General features: G+C 34.2%; 3 protein-coding genes across 3 annotated transcripts in view; 2 read left to right on the plus strand and 1 right to left on the minus strand.

Moving 5' to 3' along the window:
- The window catches only part of LOC127832450 (SRSF protein kinase 3-like), a 51114-nt gene extending 50952 nt beyond the window's left edge, over positions 1-162 (minus strand). The window contains exon 1 of the mRNA XM_052357921.1: positions 24-162. Coding sequence (XP_052213881.1) covers positions 24-84 — 61 coding nt within the window. The 5' untranslated portion in view covers positions 85-162. The remainder of the gene's footprint in view (positions 1-23) is intronic.
- LOC127832455 (pleckstrin-like) lies at positions 118-23456 on the plus strand. Its single transcript, XM_052357930.1, has 9 exons — positions 118-355; positions 5231-5386; positions 7713-7838; positions 8350-8402; positions 8990-9254; positions 10238-10384; positions 10524-10619; positions 13801-13885; positions 16401-23456. Exons 1-9 carry the CDS (start codon positions 308-310, stop codon positions 16595-16597), a joined length of 1173 nt encoding a protein of 390 aa, XP_052213890.1. The 5' UTR covers positions 118-307; the 3' UTR covers positions 16598-23456.
- The window catches only part of LOC127832453 (pituitary homeobox 1-like), a 173171-nt gene continuing 150541 nt past the window's right edge, over positions 1214-23843 (plus strand). The window contains exon 1 of the mRNA XM_052357929.1: positions 1214-1234. The gene's annotated coding sequence lies outside the window, so the exon portion shown is untranslated. The remainder of the gene's footprint in view (positions 1235-23843) is intronic.

The following is a 23843-nucleotide window of genomic DNA, read 5'->3' on the forward strand; positions in this document are numbered from 1 at the left end:
TTGAATATTCGTAAAATAATCACCTTTCCTAGGAATTTTAGAACTCATCTTCCACCATTCATTGATAATAAACCTACTGCGCATGTGCGTCGTTGTGGACTTGAATTATGGGATCTTACTTCCGGCATAAATGTTGCAGACCACTCATCAGCCACTACCGACTTATTCCGAGTCTGGCCGAATAAACGTTAACAATAGCAATCGTGATACATCGAATAACGCCGGAATCCTCCGCAATAAATCGTCTGCTGCTCAAGAGTGTATCCGGAAGCTTTGTACATCATCAGAATATGCAAAGTAACACTGGATGGAAAAAGAATCTTCTGTCGTAAAGTCGGGGTTCCTCTTAAAATGGGTGTGTGATGTTAATATGAAATTATAATGGGTGTGTTTTATAAAAATGAATTTATAATAGACGTGTGACAAAATTATGTCCCGACAATTGCGCTTGTAAATCATGAGAGTGAGAGCAAATTGAGTTGCCTTTTGTCGTGGCCGCATGTTTGTCCTGTCTATTAATTCTCCAGATTTTTTTTATCTCCATTAAGGAGTGATACAATAAAGTTAAATAGAATGTTTTTCTTTTCTGAAACGTAAAACTTTTGTTAATGTCAGTAAATGGGATATATTGTCCTTCAAACAGGGAAGTGGACAATTTTTCCAGACAGTCGAGATTATCACCTAATATCAGCCACAACCATACATCACTGCGTCTGTCAGGTTAGCCCACTGGTTAAAACACTCACTTCTTACCTAGGGGATCCTGGTTCTATTCCTGCTCAGGAATAGTTCCTGCTAGCTAAAGAAACTTCAGCGTACAGTTTATATAGTATTGACATACCTGTACGCTGAAGCCAACCCCGTAGCGAAAGTCAACCAGAGTCATAACATATTCATGTCACGCTATAAATCAAAGAAAGCTCATTTTCTTGGATACATTTCTACATATATTGGTGAATGAATATAAATTACTGCATCAGGGATTATTTTAAGGTTCAAATGTTTCAAATGCATCTTAAATATATGAAAATAACTCTCATCTCATCAGTCTGAAATCACAATTTTGACGCCATTGTCGCTTTGTCACGTGATGAGTTTTCATTTGGATACTTTTGGATCGACCTTGACATTTTTTGCTGAAATTGTAAACATTACTTTCGTTTTCTGAAATCTATTATTTGTGATAAACAACTTACGTCTGGTGGATTACAAGACTGATTTCAGTGTGAATCAGGTAGTTTTAAATAATATTTACTTTAAGTTTGTATTTACACTACAATTTGTTTACAAAACCAGCCAGAATAATCTAAAATACCGGGAAATGTCATTCTGAATTTGAAAACACTTGAGTACATGGTATGTTACTAAAAATAGAAATAACGTCATATGACCGTGAAATCTCGAGAGATTTGCATTTCAACTAAGTCTGTAACATCGCTGTTTTTCTCGATATGTAAAAGCAGAATAGATAAATTTTAAATGTTTAAGATAGTATTTTGTGAAAGAATATATCAGTTAAATGTGAAAAATGTCAATCTTTCCGATCAAGTGGTTGATTTGGGCCAATAACTCCATTTAAAAGCTGTTTTGGACCGGTCTTTGTTAACTGTCAACTTTTCGGGAATTTCTGGTTGACTTTTCTAATGGGGTTGGTCCATAACTATAAAGTCGCGCCAGTCAAAAATCATAAAAAGCGACATTTAAAGTTATGGTAGCCAGAACTAAGTTCCTGCCAGTTTGGTTAGTCGTCACCATACCAGATAGGTGGAGTTTCCTTCGGGCCTTCCCCCTAAAACTCTAGGCCACGCCAAAATTAACACATATTATTTTAGGAACAAAAAAAGCTGGAAACTGCAGCTTTTGTTCTAAATTCATCCCAATATTTGTGACTCAATAAGATAATAAGTTATAATATTCAGTGCTTGGACACACTTTCATGCCTCAGATTATCAAGCTTCAGGTGTGTAAGGACCTCATAACACAAACACTGTCCATAACTGCCTAAACAGATACATTCTAATTGATGTTCATTTTATATTGTAACCATGATACTTCCGTTTTGGAACTTGCTCCGACTCATATGTGCATTTTCACATGAATATTTATATATAACCATTATTGGTAAACTTCCTACATCTAAAGAGTAGCGTAAATCCGTGGAAGTTCACAAAGTTTAGCAAAGACTTCAAAATGCCAAGGTATTGCTCAATTCAAATCAATTTTTATTTTAGGTCGGTGCATATATGGCAACATAAACATTAGCTATGTATAGCCATTTACCGACATATCATAACAACATAACATGTGACAATTAAACAAGCATATGCTGCTATTCCCTGTTGCTTTTTTAACACATAGTTTATTGATTTGTTTGTCAACAAAGGATTCCTCAATAGAATGAAAGGTTAGATCTTGCACTGTATTTCTATGTTGTTAAATCTTGACAATACTTGGGTGATTTGCATCAACTGGGATAGAATTTTGACCAATGTCCTTTGCAACATCAACAAAAAAGTTGCTAAATGTACTACATATTTCCTGCTGATTATTTCTTAGAGTATTATTCTCATTTAAAATTATATCTTTTTGAAAACATGACCCTTTATTTGTTAAAAAAGGTTTGATAGTTGGCCAAAAGTCTTTTGATTTAGCCCCACCTGTGCATCTTTCAATAAAGTAAGTGTTTACCGATTTTCTACGAAGTTTAGTTACCAGATTGCGTTGTTTCCTGAAAGCCTCTCATGTTTTAGTATTTTTATCTTTATTATATTTATTTTGAAGCATTCTTTTTTAATATATAGCTATTTTCAGCTCTTTGTTCATAAAAGGGGCAAGATTTGGAAATTTCTTTTTCTTTTTTATAGGCGCATGCTTATTTGCAACATCAAGAAAGGTGGAGCTAAAAGAATCATACATACAATTTACATCTGTTTTATGATCAATACTACAAAACTCAGCATTTTTAAACCTATTTTCAAGGTCACAGTTAAAATTTTCAACATTAAAATGTTTAAAACTTCTATAATAACACCATTTTGACTTAGTGGGTGGTATTTCTACTTTCAACTGAAAAGCAATCATATTATGAACATCACTGAGTCCACAGTTAAAATTACAAATTGATCCAATTGCTGAATTTACATTTGATAAAATTACATCAATAAAAGACGGATTACTATTAGCGATGTTGCAAGTAGGCTTTTTGACAAAGTTGTTCAAGTAAAAAATGTCACACATAGAGCTAAGGGGTTCACATTTTGAAGATTGTATCATGTCGTAGTTTAGATCCCCAATTATAACATAATGATCATATTTATCATGCCATTTATCAACAGTATTAAGGAAGTCTTTCTGGAAATGATCATCACTCAATTTTGGAGGCCTATAGGCACCAGCAATTAACCATTCTCGTAGCTCTGTAATATGATAAGGAAGTCCCTTTTTTCCAAGGATATTATGGTTGATTTCATGTAGCTTACTTTTATTGAATTAATTCTTCAAATGCATATCAAATGAGGCCACGCAAAATAAGTTGAAATTGGACAATAAAGCAAACAATCTGGCAGACTTGATTATTGGCAAACATCAGACACCTTTTCAGTTTGAAAATCCATTAGCATTCTGACAGCTTTGCATTGTGTCACACCATATTTTTAGACAAAAATTTCTTACAAACAATAATCATCTATAGTAAGGAACAGTCATAACAAAAAAATTGAACACGGAAATTGATCTACTAATTTTGGAAAAGTACAGGGTGCTGGTCTGTTAGAAAACCATGCCAGTGACATTACCGGTATTTAACAATTTTATAAATCTAAATACCTTAGGAGGGGTGAGGACCAAAAAGGAACAAGGCTTCATTCTGCTTTCTCTATCTAGATATTTTCCAGAGATGTCAATTTATTTAATGGATTAACCCTAGTTTGAGGTGTTGTGTTATTTATTTTAATTAAGCAGGCCGATGAGATGAAGTTTATCAACAGAACACATTCACATAGATTATTTGCAGCATTTTTCTGTAGGTGTTTACAGGACAAAATACATGTATTGGTGGTCTAAACATTAATATAACAGATAAATCTTAAATTAAGATTGGAATAAAATGCTTGTTCTTTTAAAAATTTCAGATCATGTAAGTCACTTGAGGCTGGTTCTGTTTCTATAAAAATGTTAATGCAGGGCTCGACATTAAAGGTAGTCCGACTGTCCGGGACAACCAAATTGTTAATCCGGACAAGTAAATAAAGAGTTTGCTAGTCCGACGGGACAAGTGGTCATTATAATTGTATAACTTAGAAAAAATGCCTTTAAAGCCATTATTTCTGTGGAGATATCACTCAACTTTTCCGAGTATATTTTCTATACGTTTAATCGTCAAAGCCCGAGATATTCCGATAGTTCCATGTGATACATGTACTACACTGTACTGTTCACAAGGGAAGCAACCCTTAACATTTTTTTTCTTTGCCAAGATAACAAGAATATTCTCCCTTGTAAAAAATATGCATTTTACGACACCGGTACACACCGATCTTGCAGACAATTAACGTAGTGACGTCATCTCTATGTATAGAATGATTTATTTATTTTTAAATATCAGTTAAGAACTGTACATATACATCACTTTTAACATTTTCTGTTTTATGGTGACAACACACAAGTTTTTGTCAGGTATTATGGCTTTGTATAATGTTTAAAAATCAATATCTTGAGTTTTCCTGTTATTCTAGTCAGTTCTTTTTGTATTGAAATAGCCTATAATTATGTTTACATGTATTTTGAACAATTCAAGTCTTTATGATTTGAGCATTTTGTAATATTTCATTATTTTGCAAAGTACTGGGCAGAATAAGATATAATGGTCAGGACCAGTTGCTTTTTGGTCAGGACAAGTGATATTATGGTCTACTTGTCCGCCTGGACAAGTGGCTTCAAAAGTTAATGTCGAGCCCTGTTATGTTTAACGCTCTCTTGTACAATATTTTTCTATGAATTATTAATTTGAATATTCAGGTGGAATAAAAAAAAAACAGCTGTATTTAATGGCCCTTGACGTTCCAGCGAATTTATCCCCATTGAACTTGTAGCACTAAATAATGTGCATATCTAATGTTTCATGTACATGTATTAGTCTTTGCAGGCTATAAACTATATAATATATGAAAATATATGTAATTATTGGTTTTGTTTTGTTTAACAAAACACACATATGTTTTTGTATTTTAAGCTGATCAAGCGTTGGAAGATGAGATGGATGATACTTCATGAAGTTGAACTGAAATGCTTTCTGAAGAGAGACAAAACTGTACTTGTTGAGACCATTCCACTGCAGGGAGCTTCAGTTATCTGTCCTTGTTATGATGAACCTGAAGTTAATATTGAGGTACAAGTTTATTATGTTTCACTAGTTTTTTTTATTGGACTCCATGTAGTTCTAGTGGAGTTTTTTTCAGATATACCATGATATTTTTTAAAGATTCCAGTTTATAGAATCAGTTTTCTTCAAATTCAAGGTACAAATAAATCAATTCACTTCTTAAAAAATGAGCTTAGTTTTAATTTTTGAGCTCAACTATTCTCTGAATATGCTGAGCTATGCTGGTAACCCATTTTTAGCTCGGCTGTGTTCGGAGAAGGTATTGTCAAAGCCAGCTCATCGTCCGCCGTCTGCGTCGTGCTAAAATCAACATTTTGTTAAGGTTTTGTACATAGGCTCTAAAATCATAGTGCTTCAACCTACTACTTTGAAACTTCATATGTAGCTGCATCTTGATGAGTTCTACATGCCACACCCATTTTTTGGTCACTAGGTCAAAGGTCAAGGTCACTGTGTCCTCTAAAAAAAAATTCTGACAAGCTATCATTTATTCAAAACTGCACCCGCAGCCGAGCGTGGCACCCGTTATGCGGTACTCTTGTTTGGCATCTAAGTAATGCTGTGGTTAACGTAATTGCAACATGTTAATATCACTGTTTGGAATACAGTTATTAATTTGAGGGTCATTTGGTGAAGTTACTGACCAAAGTTCATAACTCTGATCTGCAATTTAGCAGCACATGCCCCTTTTCATACTTAAAAAATTCTGGTAAAGGTTAGTGTGCAACTGCTCTATATCTCTTCTACAGTTATTAAAACTAAACTTTATATTGTATTCATTTTTTTATTCCCCCTGGATTGAAAGATCTGGGGTATATTGTTTTTGGCCTGTCTGTCTGTCTGTCTGTCATTCATTGTGTGTGTCCCAAAACTTTAACCTTGGTTAAAGTTTTGCAATACTTTTTGCAATATTGAAGATAGCAACTTGATATTTGGCATGCATGTGTATCTAATGGAGCTGCACATTTTGAGTGAAAGGTCATGGTCATCCTTCAAGGTTAAAGGTCTTAAAAACAAATCCAAGGGAAGTAATAAGCTTTAAAAGGGAGATAATTTATAAACCTGCCAAATGATATATTGAAATTTTATTTCAAAGTGGCGCAATAAGGGGCATTGTGTTTCTGGCAAACACATCTCTTGTTTATGAACACTCACTGTCCAAGACCCAAAACTGTTACCATCTTTTTACAGGAATTATTCCCCCTTTCATACTTTCAAAATTCAGGTTAATGTTTGTGTGCAAGATGAAATGTAGGTTAAGATTTGCATGTGACATGTACATATTTCTTTATTAACTACTGCAGATATTCAATTACAACTTCATTCATGTTTTCGGGATTATCATTTGAGGTCACAGATTAATGAATATAACTCTGACATGCAATTAAGCAGAATTATGCCTCTTTTTAGGTTAATATTTGCATGCAATATCTTAATATATCTCTAAATCCATAACAGATATTGAAATTAAAATTAACATAGGTGATTAGAGTCTCAAGACTTAAAACTGTGAACTGAGAAAAGCCTTTCAGAAGGATTGGACCCCCTTTTGTTCTTATACATTCAGGTTCAGCGTTGCGTGCAATAGGAAATTTTGGATAAGTTTTGCATGCAACAAGTTTATATCTCTGTAACTACTATGTATACATGTATGCAATTGAAACTAAACACACAACTTTGGGATCACCATGAGGTCCATGATTATAGCTTATAACTTAAACCTGCAATTTAGCAGTGTTATTTCCCCTTCTGTACTTAGGCAATACAGGTTAAATTTGCCTGCAGCAACTTAAGCTCTATATCTACAACAGATTTTCCTTTGAATACCAATTTATGTCTTTTTCTTAGTGGTCATTATAAATGACCAAGGGCTGCAAATTTGATATGCAATTTTATATGTAAATCAAAACTTTGAATAGTTAATTTTGTAACATGGCCATGTTTTTTGCAGTTATCTAAATTGTCAGGTGAAATTTTCATAAAAGTATGTAACTAATACAGATATTCATAATCAAATATGTCTTCACAGTCATGAATAAGTTGACTGAAAGAAATTGTAGTTAAACTATCAAAGCGGAAGAATAGTTGAGCATGCTGTCTTGTTGTTGTTTTTAGCCCACCTGAGCACAACGATTGCCTTTGTCCTGCGTTTTCTGTCTTCAACATTTACCTTGTTAATGCTCTTATCTCGAAAGTTGGTCCTTACATTTGTCCCAATAATATCTTTGCCAGGTTCAAAACTGGTTCATGTAAGGTCAAACACTAGGTTACTACATGTATGCTAGATTAAAGCAAAAGCTTGTGAACACTCTAGAAGTAACATTTATTTCAGAGAGCCTTCAAGCTAGCCACCCAGCATGGGGAGGAGCTGTTGTTTCAGGCAGCCGGGCTGCAGGAAAGGGACGGCTGGGCACACGCAATTGGGGCTGTCATACGCTCCATCACTACTTCTAGTCAAGTAAGAATCATTAATATATAGCACTAGTGGTGTTACTATTAACACTATGATAAATGAATAAAGTCAGATTAGATTTTGAGTAACTACTGCTTACAGTAACATGGCTTTAAACAAACATTTCCACCACATTTTTCAACATTTACCTAATTCATTCAATTCTTTGAGTAGACCAGTACAAATTCTGGGTCCAAACACTAATCGGCTACTGCTTTTTTGTATTTTTATTACCGGAGTGGCGTCATTCCAATATTGGTCAGTGGCGTCATTCCAATATTGTTCTAATGCCAATTAGTCTAGTCAGGAGCTACCCTATCCTCTATATAGTAATGCAAGGTTTTGTGGTCTCATTACCTGATTCTAGCGCTGGCTTCATATGGTTTAAGACCTATTTTTGCATGACACGCTCCTTGTTTATGATGAAAGCCTGGAGGAAAGCTGTGTCTTAAACTATGTATATGATGCAAGAGGTAATCAAACTCACAGATTGAATGTTGCCATGTTCTTGTTGCAGACCTCTAACAGTCCTGTAAAATTTCAACATTTTCGTGCCAAAGCCAATGTGAGGTAAAAAGTTTTGTTTCATTTCTTGTAAGATCCCTTAATGCAAAACCTTCTACTACTTTGTTATTAAAAGTGTATTGAGGTTGAGTAACGAACACATTTTGGTAAAATAAAATGCAAAATTTTGGAAACTGCTTATATTATACCATCTGTTGAATGTAATAAAATATTTTAGACATCACTTGTTTATTAAACTGGCATCATCTGTTTTAAGCTCACCTGAGCATAATGTGATCACCTTTTGTTCCAAGGGAGGGGCACTTTTCCTTATATGGCTATAATAAAACCATCTTAACACTATAGTCCTGATATAGCTATAGTAAAACCTGGTTAACAATCTAGAGGCCACATTTATTGTCCGATCATCATTAAACTTGGTCAGGAATTTGTCCTGATGGTATCTTGGACGAGTTCGAAAAAGTTTCTGGTTGCTTGAAAATGTGGCCGCCAGGGTGTGGGACATTTTTCCTCACATGGCTATATGTGGCTAAAGTAAAACTTTGATAACACTCTAGAGGCCACAACAGTAATCTCTAAAAAATCTATTGATATGTCAATCATCCGCAATACAGAAATTTGATGTCTTTTAGTGAGGTACTTGGAGCCCTACAAGACCCTGATGCTGGTGTTGAAATGACAAGTCACATCAGAAATGGAGTTGTTCACAAGAATTGCTTCAAAGGAAGTGATGTCATCAAGTGGTTGCTACGCTGGAACATTGTTCGTCGCCGCGGCGACGGGGTGGCTCTGGCACAGAGCTTGTTGAAACTGGGGCATCTACAGGAGGTGGATGTGTCTGATGGATCTATCGGAGCCTCACAACTGTTCAAAGATGACGAAAAGTTGTACAGATTTGTAAGTTTGGCTCTGTAAGGCTTAAAAAGTTACATTTTTAAAGTTTCAGAAATGTCACACAATTGTTGACCAGAAACAGTTATTTACCTAGTTCTATTTTGTACATGCCTATTCCTATTACACATTCAGATTTTCAAGGCCTTTGCTGGTTACATGTTCGGACATTAAAATTAACATTTATCACATAGAAAGTTTTCTTGTTGTATGCCAAGTTTATATCAGCAAGCTCAATTTGCCTATAAACTGTATAATTATGTGAAGTGCAACTGTGTAAGTGTCATCCCAGATTAGCCTGTGCAGTGCACACAATCTAATCAGGGATTACATTTTATGCTTTATGGAATTTTTCATTTGAAGGAAGTTTTTATGCCCCCTTCCTCGAAGAAGAGGGGTATATTGTTTTTTGTCTGTCTGTCTGTGTGTCATTGTATGTGTGTGTCCCAAAACTTTAACCTTCATTAAAGTTTTGGAATAGTTTTTGCATTATTGAAGATAGCAACTTGATATTTGGCATGCATGTGTATCTCATGGAGCTGAACATTTTGAGTGGTGAAAGGTCAAGGTCATTCTTCAAGGTCAAAGGTTGAATATGTGGCTTCAAAGCGGCGCAATAGGGGGCATTGTGTTTCTGACAATCACATCTCTTGTTTCTTAATGAAAATCCAGTATAGGCGGAAAGTGTTTTCCCTGATTAGCCTGTGTAGTCCGCACAAGTCAATCAGGGATGACATTTTCGGCTTTATGAAATTTTCATTTAAAGGAAGTATTTCCAGTCTAGGCGGAAAGTGTCTTCCCTGATAAGCCTTGGGGGTCTGCATAGGCTTATCTGGAACTCCACTTTACGAATATGCATTTAGTCCCATTTTCCCAAAACAATCCTCATTTTGAACACTTAAGAGTACTTAACAATTCCTTTCATGTTTTATGCCAAGTTTGTCATCAAGGTAAATTAACATACTGTATTTGCTCTTTTGCTCTTACAGACCTCACTAAACCTTGGTGTTCAACGTAACAGCTATTTCGATAGCTCTGACAGCGACTCTAGTCTCTCAGATGAGGATGAGGATGGCAAAATTGAAGAGAAGGTCAAAAAAGGAAAAATTATCAAAACGGGATTTCTATGCAAGAAAGTAAGATATTACTTCCATTCGTGCTTTCCAAATTTTATTCTTTTTTTGTATGCATGCCCTTTTCTCTGCAGCCTTTTATAAGTATTAATAATCATTTTATTTTTTATGATCTAAATTTTTGTGGATATTTTTGTTTCAGAAATCTCTGAGGAAAGGCTGGCGATTTGTCCGTATAGTGCTGAGAGATAGCCCCCCTCTATTACAATATGAATGTCCATACAGAAGCTCTGCTAAGGTATGAAGCCATAAAGATTTCAAGAAAAATTTTCTGTGGTGCCACATATTTGGAGGTATAAAATATTGCACTTATCAGTCCTGCTGATGTCTGTATATCCCTAAATATTGTGGACTTAACTTACATTTTTATTGCCTTGACTTATTAGCTTGGCTATTTTCAGAGAAAACCCAAGGTATTATCATAGCCATGTCGTCGTCCGCCGTTAGCTGTCTGCCAGCGGCGTGCTAAAACTTTGACATTTTGCTCTAAAAATCAAAGTGCTTCCACCTACAAATTTGAAACTTCATATGTAGATTCACCTTGATGAGTTCTACATGCCACACCCATTTTTTGGGTCACTAGGTCAAAGGTCAAGATCACTGTGACCTCTAAAAAAACAAAAAAATTCTGACAAGCTTTCATTTATTAAAAAAAAGCATCCGCAGCCGAGCGTTGGCACCCATTATGCGGTGCTCTTGTGTTACTAAATATTTTCATGCAGCGGAACTTAATTGTGTAGAATATGGTAGATTATTGTAAAATAATCCATTTTGCCTGCCACCAGCTGTGACTGGATTATTACACGTTGTCATGAATTCTGGTGTAGAAAATCTACAAAGGTAATTTGTGTGGTTATATTCTGTCCGCTAAGATATTACATTTGCATTTGTTTGTGGATCCACCTTGTAAAAATCTTGTCAAATTTTGCTTAACCATTTCTCACCTTGGAGAACTAAACATTGCTGCACCCTTTCATTGCACTTGATTTCCAACATTTTCTGCTCTGTTTACTGTATACTATGGTCAATATGAAGTAAAAGTGAACAACAATCATCTCTTGTTAGCATGAACCAATGATTTTTTAAACATAAATAATTGATGTCAAATGCCTGCAGGAATAATATTTAAGGTATTAGAAAGCATTTTCTTTTTGTTTTAATGGATTACTTTGAAAATTCTATTTTTTATGAATTTTTTAGCAACAAGGGGTAATGAACTTTAAAATATTGTTATTGAATTTCTAACCAAAAACTGGTTCCATGGCAATACTGGATGAAATGCACACTTTTCTTCAACACAATCCAAATTCTAATGCTTTTTCTTGATAAAATATCTCCTATACTAACTAGAAATACCACTTTTGATCAGAAAATTAATACAAAAAGATGTTTTGGTTCTTTTTAATTTCAATAAGCATACTGTTTACGTTGTGTTCATATCTTCCTAACAATCTGTTATGTCATCATTTTTATAGGACAATATTTAATGTATTGTGTTTTATAATTTTAAAATGAAAACATTAATATTGTTTAAGACTAATAAACAAAACATACTATTTAAAAGTGATTTTTGTTGTAATTATTGGCACTTTATTTTACATGTGTACATGTAGCAAGTTTAGGTAAATCTTTACCTATGTATTTTTTTCAAACTATATATATACAATTAACATTTTTGTACCAAAAATGTGTTATAAGATAAAAGTTTCTCAATAAAAATAACTAAAAATATATAATAACTCAAGTTTAAACATATGTGTGTCATAATTTCAAAAAGAATTGGGTGGCTGAAGCTAAATTAACTGATAAAACAATCATAAGAAGGATAAACTGAAGTATGATTTTTCAATGGTTTATGCGCTAAATTTGAGATGTCTTTGCTAGCAGTTATATAAAGTTTTCCTGACCAAAATCAATGTTATATTACTTTCAAATCATTTATGTATTGGTATACAACAAAAAAGTGGTAGAATATTAGCGGAAAACATAAGAATTTTTGACAAAAACTTGTCTGCTGAAATTTACAGAGATGTTCCGGAAATGACCGATCGTCGGTTTCCGAAAATAATACATGTCGTGGTTTCTGAAAAACAAAATGGATGTACCCAAAGATTTTGGTGTTATTGACTATTACTGGTTGATAAATGTATGATTTTGCTTCTTATTTGAAAAAGTGATGCTTTCAAGGCTGATAAACTTGAAATATGAAAGCTATTCGGTCGTTTGGCCTTTGTTTGTCAATACATCTGTACGATCGGTAATTTCCGTAACCACTCGTAAAATTGTAGCAGACACAAGTTTTAATCACAATACTTATGTTTTCCACTTATATTCGACCACTTTCTTGTTCAATACCAATACATAAATATTTTTAAAGCAATATTTTATTGATTTCAGCAAGTAACACCGTCTATAACCGCGAAAAAAAACATTCCGAACTTTTTGGTTTACGATTTTTATTTTCTAAATAGCTTGCATAGAGCATGGCATTGAATGTTATGCAAGATAAATGTCTCTACTTTCTTGAATGGATGATTTCAGACCGTTTAATCCAATCAGATAAGAGCTTTAAAACGTAATTTAGACCCATGTTAAGCGAGATAATAAAGAACCACTTTTTGGTTACTGCCAATTTGTGACATCACGAGTTGCCTCCCTTGTTGGTTCATGCTACTCTTGTAATTAATTCAAAGAAAATTGATTTTCCGTGTGTTAAGAATATGATGTGCCTTTGTTGTAAACGGATACTTCAAAATTTTGTTGTAAACAGACACCTCAAACTTCTGGCACTATATTCAGAGTTAGCTATAAATGTATAAACAAAATATTGTAAGTACTATACTGTGTTAAGAAGATATTCATATTGCATTTATTACCATACCATCTTGGGTCTCCTACAAACACTATTGACAGAGAATGCATGCTTTACACTTTAAGCCTTAATAGGTACATGAATAATTGTGTTATGATAGACATAAAATGAAACTTCTAGCATTCTGAATGACTGAATGCAACGTCCATCTAATTTATTGATCAGTAAGTTACTATTGAATGTGCCTAAGGCTATTTAAAAAATGAGCTGGGAAAACCAAGCTTAATTTTAAAAAATGCATGTGTTTAAAGTGTCGTCCCAGATAAGCCTGTGCATTTATCACAGGCTAATTAGGTACCAAACTCTCTGTATAGACTGGATTTTGAGTTTAGAGGTGACTCTCTTTACCTGAACAACTCTGTACAAGGGGAAAGTGTTGTCCCTGATTAGAATGTGTGGACTTCACAGGCTAAACTTGAAAGCTACTATATGAACATGCATTAAGCCCTGTTTTTCCAGAGCAAGGCTCAATTCGACTGTTTTTGTGCAGTTAGTTTCTATACGGCTGTAATAACCCCTTTTAGAAAATAGATCTATCCATTTTTAGGACCAGAAGTTAGAGACAAAGAACGTATCCAAGTTCATAGATCTGCAGAACTGCTACCTGGCAGTGTCCAGTCGCAGTTCCACAGGTGAGGTTCTTTATGACTTGTATTATGGTCCTTTATGTTCTGAGTGCTATGGATTATAGACAATCCCAGAATCGATAATATGGGCGCCGCCAAATTGGCTATTACGTAACCCGCGATTGAAAACGGTACTGAAGAATTTGACAGATTACAACGTTATCATAGTGTACACCCGCTTTATTCCAATAAACAGTACTTTATGACTTCGCACAGTAGGATTGAAAAAAGTGAAACATGAAACCAAGTGTCGATATGTATCACATCGTAAATCAATATAATTTAAATAAAGAATATACACGATAGATTCATAAAATATGTGTCTCTGCAACAATATTCAGTGACAACACATAATGTTTAAGGCCGAGTTGGCATTTTTAAGCATACCTTTCAGTAATGCATTTGTATAAAATTTAATTATTTCTTTATGGAATAAAATTATTCAAGCATAATTGTAAAGGTATAGAAATATCTAAAGCCTGAAGTAAACGTTGTGATTTTAGCGTAAATAGTGCCGGAGATATTAACAAAGATCTGTCAATATATAAAGATTGGAAACATCCATTCAGACCAACTTTTTATAGATCTTTGATATTAATTAGATAGATTTAAGGTTGATGTAGACAATTATATTGATATCTGCCTTTGTTTCAGCCTATATTATTTCTTATTAAATGTCGTACTTTCTATACTTTCCGGAGATATTCATTAAGAAACGTTGTAAGAATAAAGACTGAAGACGACTTCTTTTATTGAATAATACATATCTTTGTTTGTCTAAACAGTTACCATTTCGCTATTAATATTTCCCTTGTAAGCGTCATTTTAAAGGTAATATACAAATCTATAGCCGAAATGAAGTTTGTGATTCTAAAATTGTTCCGTAAATCTTTATTATCGAAACTCTGTAAGATTTCAGGTAGAGAAAAAAATTTAAATTAAAATTATGTATCTAGTTTAGTCTAAAACTAAAGTGGTTTTTAGCAATCTTTTATTTAAAATATGCTCTCAAGCTAATACAAAAATATCTAGCCAGAAATGAATTTTGTGATTTAAATGAACAAGTATCGGAGTTATTCGCTTGCAAAACTGTGTAAGATGTCAGGATATGTCATACTTTTTTATTGAAAAGGACATATCAGCTTTTGTCTACAACTTTCTAATATTATTATTTAAATTGCGTTTTACATGTTGCCTGAAATATTATTAATTTTTTTAATAGCATCTTAATTCACGATTGAAATGTTCAACATGATAAAAAATGAGCTTTAAATAAACTTAAATAGTTCCAATTGTGTTCTCTAGATTTCCTAAACGTATGTCTTTATTAAATTTTCGTAAAACGGTATGAATTTACGCTTAAAAAATAAAAACACGAACAAAATAAGTGATTTATTTTTCTTTAATTACGGATTATTAATGACAGCAACATACATCTCTTGAAAAAAACATCAGCGATAAAGGCGGGAACGAATTCGCTAAATGGGAGGCGATGATTCAAGTGTGGATTAAAAGCGTTTATGGGTTTGCCCGTGACACCACATGTCTGCACATGTGTAGATACGGAAATTAAGATAAGATATCACGCGTCACCTTTAAATAACATGTTAAATGACAATCAAGACCTTATTCAGGCCAGGGACCTACACAAATAGGTCCATGTCCATGCTGTGTTTTATTACTCTTAAACGAATGCAGATGAACCTTATTTCTACTAATTTTGTAATTTATATTTTTTTAAAATAACACGAATTATTAATGTCAGATCGATAACAGAAACTCTTTAAATCCTCAAATATATTTGTTTTAACCGTTTCGCTGCCTTATTTTGCGTAGGGACCTATACATACATATATGTATGTCCATGTTCATTTCTTCAGTACCGTTTTGGAGGCGCGCGAGAGTATTCAGGGGCGGGTAATCCGGGGGGGGGGGGGGATATTTTGACTATTAAGCGCTGTGGTGGTGTGCTAGTTTTTTTTTTAAACTCATCAAAGTGAAATCTTGCCATTAATTGCACTATAAGTTTAAATTTCAAATCATCATGCTAGTGTGAAATCCATTGTTTTGACCTTTTAAGTAAAAAATTATTGATCATGTTTGCAAAAGTAGCTTTAAGTGTAAACATTAAGTGTATTACCTACACAAGCAATAGCCAAAAAATTCGTGAATTGAATACATTAAAGGTATTTTGTTAAGTCTTCCCTGTAAAGCTATGTGAATAGGTGGCCAGGGGTGATATTCCAGAAGCATCATAAGTTAAATTATATTCTTATTCTTAAATCGATAAATTTTCTCAAGTGTTTCAGTTGATATTGCAATAGTTTGACATCAGGATTTATAATAAAATAACATCTTTATGACAAAGTTATTTGAGCGAAATCAACAACACATGTGTTTGCTTATGTGACAAAGAAATATAAAACATTGTAATTTTTAACTTAAGTGAAAATATTAAAAAAATGACTTAAAATGTTTCTGGAATACCACCCCAGACCCTCACATGATGATTGTGTTCCAGGTTTGAGTGACACCAGAGAGCAAGATCCTCCCACCAAGCTGCGTGTGTACGTGAGATCCAAGGGAGGTAAATGTCGCACATTTCAGACCAAGGATTCAGACGAGTGGTTTGAATACGTCTCTACGCTGCAGTCCCTTTGTCAAGCCAGACCGTCTTCTGCCAAATCCAACAAGTCATCAGAGCCGGTCTTAGAGTAAATAGGAGCAGCATTTCGGGAAAAGAGTGCTAAATGCATGTGCGTAAAGTGTCGTGCCAGATAAGCCTGTGCAGTTCACATAAGCTTATCAGGGAAAAACATTTTCCTCTTTTGTTTTTTTTTGTGTATGTGAAAACCCTTATAATCGAAAATCCAGTGTCGACGGAAAATGTCATCCCTGATAAGCCTGTATAGACTGCACGAGCTAATCTAGGACCACACTTTACACACATGCATTAAGCCCAGTTTTCCCAGAATGAGGCTCAAAGGTGTTAAATTTTCTGGCTAGTGCCATTACACAACCTTGATCCACATGGAACACTTGTTACTAAATGCACATTTTTGTTGATGCTAAGAGATTTGTATTTGATAATCATTAAAACTCTAGTCAAAAACCTTTTTTTTTCAGAAAAAATCAGTCAGTTCAAAATATTGAATAATTTAGCAGTTATTTGTTATTTGGTTTATGTACTTATAGATGTTGGTGATGTACTAAAATTATGATTTATAAAAAAAACATATCTTTGCAAAAAATTGTTCTTAATTTGAATGTGTTCAGGTTTGGAAGATTTTTTTTATGGACATTGTAAACTGTAAATTGTATCAAAGGTAATTGAAAGTAGATAAAAGTATTCTTGTTTCATTCATTGTAAGGCCTAATGCAACATAAATACAATTAAGAATGAATCTTATAGAGTTGATTAACAATATTAAATTGTCTCATAGTATTAGTATTCACTTTAATTAAATATACATATATTCCATATTATGGTTTCTAAAAAGTGCTTTTGTAGAAATCCAGAAGGGATGTAATTTTAGCTATGCAAAGGGTTGTACAGGAATTGCCCTATGTTAATTTTGTGCTGTAAATTTTATAAATGTGTATGATGACTGTCATTGTAACACTAATTTATGTGAATATTTCTTGTTCTTAATATGATTTGAAAATGATCATGTACACAAATATTAAATATACATGTATGTTTACAGTAAGGCATCAGTTTGGACCTTTTTCAACTTCCTGTTTCAAATATGTTACATTTTGTTGATATATTTTGATTTTTTTTTAAAGATTTTTTGTACGGACATTGTTTCTTTTTCTTTTTTTACTGTACATATACAGATTGTATTGTGTATTTCCTCTAAGTTTGATATCCTGCTATTCAGATAATCAAAACCTCTCCTCTTATTAACTTGCTCTTTTAGAAAATTTATTCAGAATTTAGTACTTTGTGTTTGGTTCTGCTTGTGTTAGTTGTCATCAGAGCTCCAGATAAGAGGCGTTTTTACGCATTGAAAACATGAAAAAAACGCATTAAAAATCGACCCAGTACGTAACAGAACGCAATACAAATCTTGGTAAGTATTTTAAATCGATTAAAGTGAGTAACTGGTTTACCAATAATCCAGTTGAGTTTTTTGTGTAAGTTAACCTTTGAATCAAAAGTAAGTCAATCCCAACAATAAGCTTGCAATAAAATTGCGGCCCATCATGTTGGTGGGTCAAGAAAGGGACGTTTTAAGCGACCATTTACTTTGTCAGTTTTCTATGGAAATGGAAAATACCCCAAAATATTCCTAAATACCCTTTTTGGCTGAAACAACGGAGTAAAATACGCTTTAACAATAATATCAGGGGGTGAAATACCCTTTACTAAATCCTTATCTGGAGCTCTGGTTGTCATCTGGTTGCTTGTGGATTTGATTATAGATATTTTGGGCTGATGGCATCATGCGGTAAAAAAAATATTACATTTTATGCCTATTGTTGCATAGAAATCCTAAGGCTTATTACATTTTCTAACTCTTAAGTATGTTTCTTTAGTAGAACCAGCACTTTTTTTTTCTTTTTTTTTTGGGGGGGGGGGGGGGGTGAAATCTAAAGAACGCTCCCACAGTAGGGATCAAATATGTGACCTTTCAGTCACTAGGCGGACACCATATCCACTGCGACCTGTATACATCATCATTCGATATTCATTGGAATAACATCCAGAGCAACTTTTTTTTAGCTCACCTGAGCACAACGTGCTCATGGTGAGCTTTTGTGATCACCTTTCGTCTGTCATGTGTTGTGCGGCGTCAACATTTGACTTGTTAACTCTCTAGAGGCCACATTTATTGTCCAATCTTCATGAAATTTAGTCAGAAGATTGGTCTCAATCATATCTTTGATGAGTTCGAAAATGGTTACGTTTGCTTGAAAAACATGGCCGCCAGGGGGCGGGGCATTTTCCTTATATGGCTATTGTAAAACCTTGTTAGCACTCTAGAGGCCACATTTATTTTCCGATCTTCATGAAACTTGCTCAGAAGATTTGTCCCACTGGTATCTTTGATGAGATCAAAAATGGTAACCTTTGCTTGAAAAACATGGCTGCCAAGGGGCGGGGCATTTTCCTTATATGGCTATATATGGCTATAGTAAAATCTTGTTAACACTATAGAGGCTACATTTATTGTCCAATCTTAATGAACCTTGGTCAGAAGATTCATCCCAATTATATCTTGGATGAGTAGTAAATGATGCTGGTTGGTTGAAAAACATGGCCGCCAGGGGGCGGGGCATTTTTCCTTATATGTCTATAGTAAAACCTTGTTAACACTCTAGAGGACACATTTATTGTCCAATCTTGATGACATATAGTCAGAAGATTTGTCTTAATGATATCTTGGATGAGTTCGAAAACGGTTATGTTTGCTTGAATAACATGGCTGCCAATGGGCTGGGCATTTTTCCTTATATGGCTATATAAGGCTATAGTAAAAATCTTGTTAACACTCTAGAGGCCACATTTATAGTCCGATCTTCATGAAACTCGGTAAGAATATTCATCCCAATAATATCTTGGATGAGTTCAAAAATGATGCCGGGTGGTTGAAAAACATGGCCACCACAGGGGAGGGGCTATTTTCCTTATATGGCTATAGTAAAACCTTGTTAATACTCTAGAGGTCACATTTATTTTCCGATCATCATGACACTTGGTCAGAAGATTTGTCCCAATGATATCTTGGGTGAGTTCTAAAATGGTAACATGGCAACCAGGGGCGGGGCATTTTTCCTTGTATGGCTATAAATGGCTATAGTAAAACCTTGTTAACACTCTTGAGGCCACATTTATTGTCCAATCTTCATGAAATTTGGTCAGAAGATTGGTCTCAATGATATCTTGGATGAGTTTGAAAATAATTATGTTTGCTTGAAAAAAATGGCTTCCAAGGGGCGGGGCATTTTTCCTTATATGGCTATAGTAAAATCTTGTTAACACTCTAGAGGCCACATTTATTGTCCGATCTTCATGAAACTTGGTCAGAAGATTAATCCCGATAATATCTTGGATGAGTTAAAAAATGATGCCGGTTGGTTGAAAAACATGGCTGCCAGGGAGCGGGGCATTTTTCCTTTTATGGCTAAAGTAAAACCTTGTTAACACTCTAGAGGCCACATTTATTTTCCGATCTTCGTGAAAATTGGTCAGAAGATTTGTCCCTATAATATCCTGTTACCTCAGGTGAGCGACTTTGGGCCTTTCAGGCCCTCTTGTTTAAAATGTTTAAAATTATACTTTTTCACAGTGAGCTTTTGTGATCACGTTTTGTCCATCGTGCATCTGACAGTGTCAACATTTGCCTTGTTAACACTCTAGAGGCTACATTTATTGTCCGATCTTCATGAAACTTGGTCAGAAGATATGTGCCAATGATATCTTGGACAAGTTTGAAAATGATTTTGGTTGGTTGAACAGTATGGCTGCCAGGGGGCAGGGCATTTTCCTAATATGCCTATAGTAAAAACTTGTTAACACTCTAAAAGTCACTTTTTTTCCAATCTTTATGAAACTTGGTTAGAACATTTGTTATAATGATAACTTGGGCGAGTGTGAAAATGGTTCCGGTCTGTTGAAAAACATGGCCTTCAGGGGGCTGGGAATTTATCCTTATATGGCTATAGTAAAACCTTGTTAACACTCTAAAAGTTACATTTATAGTTCACTCATCATGAAACTTTTTCAGGACATTTGTTTTTATGATATCTTAGGCTCCACAGAACAGGTTAGTTCCTTTGTATCTCAGGTGAGCCACTTTGGACCTTTCAGGCCCTCTTGTTTCATTAAGGAATACATGGAAACAAAACTGAATAACCTGTGTGAAAAAACACTTTCCAAGGTAATCCATTACCCTTGCAAAAGTGACCCAATAATGGCCAGTTGCAATTTTGTTGTTTCGTTTTATGCCCTAAACATCTTAATGCAGTGGTCATGTAATGATTGTCAGTGTCCTTGCATCTGTTACTTGTGAAGTAGATTATAAGGTTTCATAAAGAACCAACCCCATGCGTTTATGACCATTTTTTATAAACCCAACCACACATTGACCTTGACCTTATTGACATTGACCTTTACACCAATTATCAGACTTCACTTTGACTTTCACCCAATTTTGACGTAATTTATTTTTAGCTCCACTATAAATCAAATAGTTAAAGCTGTACTACTCCCCCTTTGTTGGCGGCTGTGTAATTCTTTGGTTAAGGGACATGTGCAACCTCACCATATCACTGTTGTTACTGAAGGTATTTTATGGAAACTATACATATGTGTTGTGGTCAGTGTGTGTGTGTGTGTGCGTGCGTGCGTGTGTGGTCACTGACCAAGTTCCATAAATCTGTTCTGAAGTTTAGCAGAATGATTCCCCTTTCTTAATTCTAAATATCATTTTAAAGTTTTTGTTTTCAAAAACAGATTCATGTTGCTACTATAACTCCGGACAAATTGCATGTCAGTTATCATTTATTATCCCCCACCAAAAAGCGGAGGGATAAAGAATAGGTATTATCCGTATGTCTGTCCATCAGGCCCTTTGTCACACACTTTTCAGGGCTCTATCTCAGAAACTATATAAGATATCAACATGAAACTTCACGGGTTTATAGAATAACAATTAGTAGATTTGGTGGGGGATATCATTTCAACGATCTTGCTTGTTTGTATTGTTTTACTATTCTGAACAAATTGAATCTCACTTGAATTTTATTGTGCTCCTATTTTGAATAAATTGCATCTCAGGACAAGTGCAATGCTTTTGCTCAATTCCTTCTTTTAATGTTTTGGAGTTTGTGTTGATTTTGTTTAACCAGCAGTTAGTTTGTTTTATAGTTTGTATACTTTTCTTTTTGAATTTAATGGCCTTATTCACTGTATAAATTGTTAAATAGTTTTTATTTTTCCAGCCTAAGTTTGCATGCAAGTAAGATTCTAGGTTAGAAAATTAGATCAGTTTCGTTCATTTATGTTTCTTCCACACATTGTAAATCATTTCCAGTTCAGTCAGTGGGTTTCTTATTGAGTTGTTGTGTTTGAGTTATGGACTGGTAGGCTTAAAATTCATCATTTCTTTGTATTACTTCCTGATAGGCTTATAATACATGATTTCTCTGTATTACTCCAAATTTGTGTTCGATGAAACATATTCATGTAAAATCATTATGCCATTGTCATCAATCTATTGCATGAGTCTGTGTACTTAGTACTGGTAATCTGATAAGATTTGCTTAGTTTGCCTCGATTGGTCATTGTCAGATCGGATACTACTGAAATATACCCCTTGTACACTTAAGTTTACATTTGTACTTTAATGTACCCCGGGTACAGAAAATATACTTAAACGTACACCGGATTTATAAGGCTAAATTGGTTGTTGGCAGCTAATTTTTTTCAAATTAATTACGTTCTTATTTATGTCAATATTCTGTAAAGTGGCCTCTATATTATTAAAACTCCTACTCAAAAAGGCCTGTTGAGGCAGGTGTTGTTCAAACAGAATTTTGTTCCGTATTCTGTAGCGCGTTTTTACAACATCGGACTTTGGCCGCGAATAAAACTTGGGTACAGTATTAATTGGCCGGGTATGTGAAAGTATATTTTCTGTACCCTGGGTACATTTAAGTATGCTTAAGAGTACCGGAGCCGACGATGACCACTAGAGCCTTTGTAAGCCCAGGAAGTGTGAGTAGGTTAACTGACTAACATTATTTGACTGAAACACTGGGCAAAAACGGTGAAATCCAATCATGTAACCCATGTTGATAAGTTTTGGTGAAGATATGAAAGATAAAGTATTGAAATGAAGAAGCTTCTTTTTCAATGATACAATTTTCTTATTTGATACTTGACAATTAGAACATGCTTTGACTAGGACTGTGACAAATGGTATATTACTATTTGTTTGACAAATGTATAGTTTGTTTCAGATTAAATAAATCAATACATGTAGCTTGCTTTTTCCATGTATTGATTTATTGAACATAACAGTTTGATTTTCTGTAATTATGTGACATCTTTTTCTGATGAAGTTACGTATATTATCGATTGTCTAGAACTATTTGACATAATTTTTTCATAAAGTTGTATATACATTTTACATGAAATTGAGAGTTATAATTTAGACATAATTGTTGTAAGAGTTCGTTACTATGAATGATCATGAATCCTGGTGTTAAAAATAGTTTTTTAATAAGAAATTGTAACAATATGGTTTATAAATGTATTTGATGTGATGTGTATTCGTATCTATTTTATAACTCTAGTTGACAAATATTGTAATAATTAATGTTAGCCATTCCTGTTTCTTTTATCCAGAAGGTGCATTCTTAAATGTTTGTTCATTTTGTTGTTTTCATGATCCTGTGTTTTATTCTGTGCGTTGTGCACTGCCAATAATCTATGATCTATTAAGGTGATTCTGTTTGTTAGCCTTTGCACGTGCTATTTTATATATTTTGTTCAATAGTTGTTTTATACCCGCTGCTATCATAATACATATGAAAACTTGGAAAGAAAATAAATTTTCGTTCCAAATTTTGTTTTATAGTTGACTTTTTTAGCTCACCTGTCACGAAGTGACATGGTGAGCTTATGTGACCGTGTGATGTCTGGCGTCCGTTGTGCGTGTGTCCGTGTGTCCGTCAACAATTTGTTTGTGTAGACAGAAGAGGTCACAGTTTTCATCCAAATTTGGTCAGAATGTTTATCTTGATGAAATCTGGGTTGGGATTGTAGTTGGGTCATCTGGGGTCAAAAACTAGGTCACTAGGTCAAATAATATAAAAACCTTGTGTAGACAATAGAGGTCACAGTTTTCATCCAATCTTTATGAAATTTGGTCAGAATGTTTATCTTGATGAAATCTGGGTTGGGATTGTATTTGGGTCATCTGGGGTCAAAAACTAGGTCACTTGGTCAAAT

This window comes from Dreissena polymorpha, chromosome 5 (assembly GCF_020536995.1).
Source record: "Dreissena polymorpha isolate Duluth1 chromosome 5, UMN_Dpol_1.0, whole genome shotgun sequence".
Taxonomy (NCBI): Eukaryota; Metazoa; Mollusca; class Bivalvia; order Myida; family Dreissenidae; genus Dreissena; species Dreissena polymorpha.